We start from the raw sequence: 6,753 nt of genomic DNA on the forward strand, positions 1-6,753 counted from the left end.
CACATAAATAGTTCATACATAACAGGTTTATCGATTTTGTCCAAATATAGTTCTCGATCCAGCCTAGGGGGTGGATTGGTCATTTCGTGCCCTGTTCACGTTGTCATGCACATGTGGCGCTCTAGAGTGTAAAAAGTGGCAAAATAAAATTACAAAAGCTTCTCTATCTAGTGGCAAATTGGCAAATTCTTAAGTGCAAATATAAGAAAAATATTTGGCTAACTGCCAAAAGCAAAAGTGATAAATAGTTAAATTTTCTAATGATATGAGCACCTACGTTTTTACTATGTTTCTGAAAAAGAAAATAATAATATCTAACTTATAGAAGAAATGACGCCGACCAGTTTATAATCCATATATGTTATTTAGTCTTTCATCAACTGCTGGTTAACTTATCGGTTGCATAAAAAAATTGAATTTTTTAGTGAATTTAGTTTTATTTTCATCATTTTCTTTTTAACCTCTGTTAACATTGATATATTGTCATAAACTATTTTCGCTTGCGTAGTTTATTTTTCTATGGCTTACACGTAATAGCTCAAACAATTAATAGTATATCATTATTGGTGGGTTTATTATGTTATATAGACTTGTTAACTTTGAGAAATCGCTCAAAATGATGTTAGGGAAAAGTTAGGCGATATTTAGAATAGATAGTTTCACATGTGAGTAATAGAATAGCACGAACTATGTGTCCTAAAATGTATCTTAGATTATCGATTTTGTTGATTATTTTACGAAAAACTCTGGACAAATGCTTTAATTTATGCAAATATTTTTCGCGAACCTAGCAATTTCTTGATGTACGAAATTTATGCAAATATTTTCAGCGAATTTCTTGTTGCTACTTTGTACATCTAGTTTCCCTCTTTATTGTTTTTGTTTAGTTAAATTTGTTGCTTAGTTTTTTTATTGCATCTATAGTAGTGTATTTATAAAGACACTTTTCTCTTTAAACATAGGATATTATCATGATGAAGTCACTTTTTTATTATGAAAAAGCTAAAACTCATATTTTGTTTCCTCTTCTTTATCTTGCCTTTTTATTTATTTATTTATTTTACTTATTTTCTTCTCTATGAAAGTGTTTAAAATCTACTCCCTCCGTTTCAGGTTATATGATATTTTGACATTGGTTAAAATTAAACTGCTTCAATTTTAACTAAGTTTATAGATAAATATAGTAATATTTACATTCCCAAATTAGTTTTATTAATTAAATTAATAATTAAATATATTTTTATAATAAATTTATCTTGGGTTGGAAATATCACTATTTTTTTCTATAAACTTCCACAAACTTTTAAAATATCTTATAATCTGAAATTATTTTTACCATATGTATTTCAAATTTATCTTCACTTTTAGCCATACCAAGTGACCACCCAGTCAGCTAACAGCTACCCTGCTAGAAGGATAGATAGATAGCAGTAAGGGCGCTCCTGGAAAAATATGTTTTCCAAGGGGCTAATCGTGAAAACTGATCCAATGCCTTCCCTTGCTTGGAGAATAAAGCAGAGACCGAGACAGGAATCTGTCCGCCTTGACCAAAGCAAAGCAACTGGTATTGAAGCAAGCAAGCGCCGTGCTGCTCTGGGCTAAAGAGGAAACTGATCGAGGAAGGTAAGCAAGCAAGAGGAGGATGTGCGTGGTGCTGGTGTGCGACGAGCCGGAGCGCGTGGTGGCGACGTACCAGGCGCCCGGCCGCTGCCCCTACTGCGGCGGCGGGGTGGTCGCCACCGACGTCGAGAGCGCCCCACGCCTCTGCTTCCTCCCGCTCTGCTTCCGCCTCCGCCGCCGCTTCTTCTGCTCCCTCTGCTCCCGCCGCCTCGTCTCCGTCGCCTAAGCTCGTACTCCTATCTATGTCTAGTAGTAGTAATCATGTTGTACAAATTGCTCCTCCTCAGATTGTTTACCGTACCTGTATTAATCGGTGATGTGATAGACGTAATAACTTGAAATTGCTCGATATAATACAGCATACTGAGAATTTGGGCTCGTTTCGATTCGATCGATCCGGTTCAAGAAAGCGTTCTGCGAGATTATTCAGCGAAACTCACCGAATTCAGGGGAATTTCCAGGAAAATTAAGGAAATCGGAATTAAACGAGTCGTCGAGAGCATTTTTATTTCGGATTCTTCACGGTACAGGTACAAACACGCTGAAGAGAAGAGAGAGGAAAAAAAATAAGAAGAAAGAAGCAGAGTAAGGGGTCACTCGAGTGGGGAGTCCACCCGGTCGACGGCGCGAGCGAAGGCCAGGATGTCCGACGAGCCCTCGGCGGCCGTCTTCTCGCCGCCGCCCGCCGGCGCGGACACGATGGCCTCCCGGAGCAGCCTCGCCGCCGTCGGGTTGAGGGAAGAAGCAGGCAGTTGGCTGTCGTCGCAAGATCGCTGCCTCTGCTTCTGCTGGGCGCTCGCGGGCTCGCCGCCGCCGTGGCTGGCGTGACGCTGCTCCATGGACCTCGCCCGGTCGAGCGGTACACTGGAGTGGAGGCGGCGATGGAGATTGGGATCGGTGGTGGACGGGGCGATGCAGGAGGACACTAGCTAGCTCGCGAGGCTGTGGTGAGGAGTGAGGTTTGGTGATCTCATGTAGACGACCCCGATCTGGTCGTCTCTAGAGCTTTCGATCCTCCGGCCGGCGGCAGCGTCGCTACACGTGTTCCTCTCCGGGAGGCGTCGGTACTGCCGCAGTGACGCGTGTGAACCGTGCTGTCAGTGAAGAAAAAGCTCAGGAATCAATGAAAAAGAACACACATCAGCAAGTTAACGCCCCATCTCGCCTAGCTCGTCAGGTCTGTGCTTCTTAAAAAAAAAACCTGTTTTGTTGTCTTAAAAAGAGTCCATCACAATATACATGAAATAAGCCAGCACAACACACATCAACACAAATGACTATATTCACTATGTTCAAGTGAAACAGAAATTGTAGTGCTATGTTCAGTTTTACATTTTTATATTGAACAGACAGTAGCACCGGTCTAGCAAATATTTAGGGAAGAAAGGATGCTCATCTGGGCTCTTGTGTGTCACAATGAAATATACTTAACACAACATGTAAACTACTAAGCCTCTTGAACCCTAAGCTCAACCATCTGCTTTGTATTATCGGCTTGTTCGAGATCTGTAGCAGACATTGTGCACGAGTGTTCGGATGATCGTTGAGGTCAATCAAGGATACGGAAAAACCCCAGTAAAAGATTCATCGCGATTCAACAAAAATGGTTAGTTGCTTATGTGGAAATCTAGGTAGAGAAGTCATAGAAAATGCCTAGATTTCCGTCGTCATTGATGAGGCAGCTCAATTATAATTTGGCTAAGAAACCTCAACTGACAAAAAAAAAACACAAATATGACAAACATATTCTTGAAGGCCTTGCAGTACTGAATGTATGCATCTAAAACTACTACTCATAATTACTCACTATACCTAAAAATATTCTAACAAAATTACAAATGGAATAAAAATACTTTTTTTTGCAAAATTTAAAAAACTGAGAAAAATAAACATAAATATGAGAGAAAACAAAAGGAACAAAGGAAAAACATATCTACCACACAAAACTCCTCATTAATTTTAGGGGAACACAACAGAAATACTAGCCAACTACTTATTACACCTTAAAATTTACTAACAAAATTATAATTAGGCTAACAAATCTCAACTGACAAAAAAAATAAATATGACAAACACTGATAAAATAAAAAATCAGTAGAAGATAGACTGTGATCTAAATAATATGATTTCATAGTTACTATCATGTAGATAGAACATCAGCTTGATTAATATATATAGCAAAATTTCTAAAAAAGATAAAAGACAAATAATATGATTCTAGTACGTCAGCTAAGTCAGTTTATGCTCTAACAATTATATATTTCTTCATCTAAAAAGGTTGTCTTAAACATGTATATCTTTTTTTAACGGTTCTCGTTTGTATATATATACAAGTGGTCAGTGATGAACTAAACCAACGGAGAGGAGGAGGAGAAAAGAAAAGGAGTGATACGGTGAAAAGGAGGAGAAAAAAGGTGTTGGAAAAAAATAGTGTGCGGCTAGTGCAGGGATGTGTGGGGCGAACTTGCTCTCGATGTTACCCGTGCAGCCCCTGAACCGCCCCTCGGGGAGCGATTTTTCTAAGCGAGAGTAGCTATGGCAGCACCTGCAACCTACAGGTGTTCTTGTCCGAAAAAACCATTTCTACAGTCATGTATGCGCTCTCGAAGCCAAATTTGCTCCCAAGGACCAAGATGTTGAGGTCGCGCAAGCCCACGCAGGCATCCTAGCGTGTAGGACGCCGTTGACGAGGTCCGAAAAGCACTCGTTGGTATCTGTCGTGTCATCGTCGAGCTGCAATCGTGGGGAGGCTTGTCCAGACATGAATCTAGCGATGGGAGAGCACACAGGAGTGGATGGTGGCGACCAAGGGTTGAAAACAAGGATATGTGGTGGAGCAGCTCGTCGGTAAGGGAGCTGATGCGGTCAGGGCCCTTGTAGGCGCCACCCTCATCGGCGCCGGAGGCCCTCTCACGCTTCGCCAGTGGCTGCTACTGCCATCGCAATCCATGGGGGAGAATTCAGGGTGGGGTGGGAGATCGAAGCAACGAGAGGGATCTATGTTAGGTTATCTATGGCTATGGTACTGTCTTGACTTTTGAGGGTGGAGAGGGGAATTGGAGGTGGCTAGGATTTCGTGAAATGTGCCAGACACTGCTGCTGCTTGTCCTAATTAATTCATCACACACACGCGTCCGTCCGAGTGTCTGGTTGTAAGGAATGGTGACATCAGCTAGTGTGGCCATTAATTAGGTTCATCTTAGCCGTCCATGTCAAGATCAATGGTGTAGTCACGTTTGTACTCTCTGGTGACAGAGCTTTGTCTGTGTGGTTGGTCTGTTAGTGTCCTAAGCACTAGTTATTAGTAAAACTATCAACCATGCATAATTGAGGGATCTATGTTAGGTTATGTTAGTGTCCTGAGCACTAGTTATTAGTAACATAGAGGGATCTATGTTAGATTATCTATGGCTATGGTACTGTCTTGACTCTTGAGGGTGGAGAGGGGAATTGGAGGTGGCTAGAATCTACACTAGGGATCTATGTTAGTGTCCTGAGCACTAGTTATTAGTAACATAGAGGGATCTATGTTAGGTTATCTATGGCTATGGTACTGTCTTGGCTATAGGCCCACAGGGCCTATCTGGGCCTCAAGGTATGTACGCCACTTTTTTTAAAGAAAACGTACATACGGAACTCACGTACGTCCCCCTCGTTAGTGTTAAAGAATTAAGAAACTATAACACGACTACAATATATAATTCTTCTGAATAAAATGTGTTGTGCACAATGGCAGATATATCTTCAAATAGAAATGTCTCGTCTACATTCTAGAGAAGACTAGCAAATTACTCGTGCTTTCACTACTTAAAAAATGATTTTCCATGACACTTTCCTTTTATTTTTTTCAAGCGGACTAAAAATAGTGCCACCAGTGAAAATCACGTTTATTTTCACTGGTGGATGTCTTAAGTGCTCGCTAGTGAAAATTGATTTTCACTGGCGGATTCTTATATCCCACACACATAAGCATCCGCAAGTGAAAATCGATTTTCACTTATGGGCGCTTAAGATGTATGTCAGTGAAAATCAATGTTAGAAAAATAAGTATTTGTGTCTAGCTTTTTCATAAACTCGAATGAAAATAAAATTTATACTTAACTTGTAGATCTTAATGAGATCTAAAAGTTGATTTTTTTTTTCATTTGAGATCATTTAGGGTTCAAAATATTTGTTATAAGATTCAAGATCTACTTTACAAAATTTCACATATATGATTCAAATAACCTCTGATGGACATATGATCTATGTAAAAGTTGTAGAGCTCTACGAGATCTACAACTTTGTAGTTCATGACTTTTTAATTTGGAATCATTTAGAGAGTAAATAAGTATTTTAAATTTCGAACAATGGAAATCAAAACAATAGCATTCTGTATATAGTCAACAAGTGCTTCATAGTGAGATGGTAATGTAATATATGTGTGGAGAGAGATCTTGTGTTTGAATCCTACAAATTACATAATTGTGAATATAATCTAAAAAAATGCATAAAATCAATTATTTTATTTTATTTTTGCACCTAAAAAATTCAAAATGAAAATGTGGTACTCGATTTTCGCTGGCGGCTGTGTTATGTCATATTTTTTTTATTTTATTTTTCGCACCTAAAAATTTCAAAATGAAAATGTGGCACTCGATTTTCACTGGAGGTTGTGTTATGTCACCCATCAACAAAAATCGATTTTAACTAATGGGCGCGGATACCGCCAGCAAAAATCTTTGATTTTCATTGACCTTTAGTTACTGGCGGAACGACTGATCGCCAAGAAAAATATGTTATAGCCATCAGAAAAATGTGTTTTGTAGTAGTGTTTGCAACAGGAAAAAGATTGAAATTACAACAACTATCTGATGATTAGGGTTTAATTTTGGTGATCTAATATGACATGGGGTGCCAAACAATGGTTTTGCTGTCAACGAGATCACCGGCGCCAGACCTATCAAATTGGCCGATTTAGTTTAGGCACGGTCGGTTACAATTAAGTGGTCCAAAATCCACGGTTGCTCTAGACATAGAACCAATGACTTCGGTTTGGAAACGGTTTGAAATGATGGAGCAACGTATGTTTCCGAACGTGCAGGATTACATTTTGGTGTTCTTTGAAGAAGAGAAGATGTGGATTTCGACCAA

The 6,753-nt window shown here is 39.6% G+C and overlaps 1 protein-coding gene across 1 annotated transcript; it reads left to right on the forward strand.

Moving 5' to 3' along the window:
- The first annotated feature begins 1,540 nt into the window (after window positions 1-1,540).
- On the forward strand, window positions 1,541-2,586 carry LOC107279934 (uncharacterized). The gene has a single exon (XM_015768586.3). It carries the CDS (start codon window positions 1,643-1,645, stop codon window positions 1,844-1,846), a length of 204 nt encoding a protein of 67 aa, XP_015624072.1. The 5' UTR covers window positions 1,541-1,642; the 3' UTR covers window positions 1,847-2,586.
- The last annotated feature ends 4,167 nt before the right edge of the window (window positions 2,587-6,753 follow it).

The sequence above is a fragment of the Oryza sativa genome, chromosome 2 (assembly GCF_034140825.1).
Source record: "Oryza sativa Japonica Group chromosome 2, ASM3414082v1".
NCBI classification, from domain to species: domain Eukaryota; kingdom Viridiplantae; phylum Streptophyta; class Magnoliopsida; order Poales; family Poaceae; genus Oryza; species Oryza sativa.

Excerpts from the sequence above, each read along its gene's own strand:
- LOC107279934 (XM_015768586.3), top strand. The coding sequence starts at position 1,643 with ATGTGCGTGGTGCTGGTGTGCGACGAGCCGGAGCGCGTGGTGGCGACG.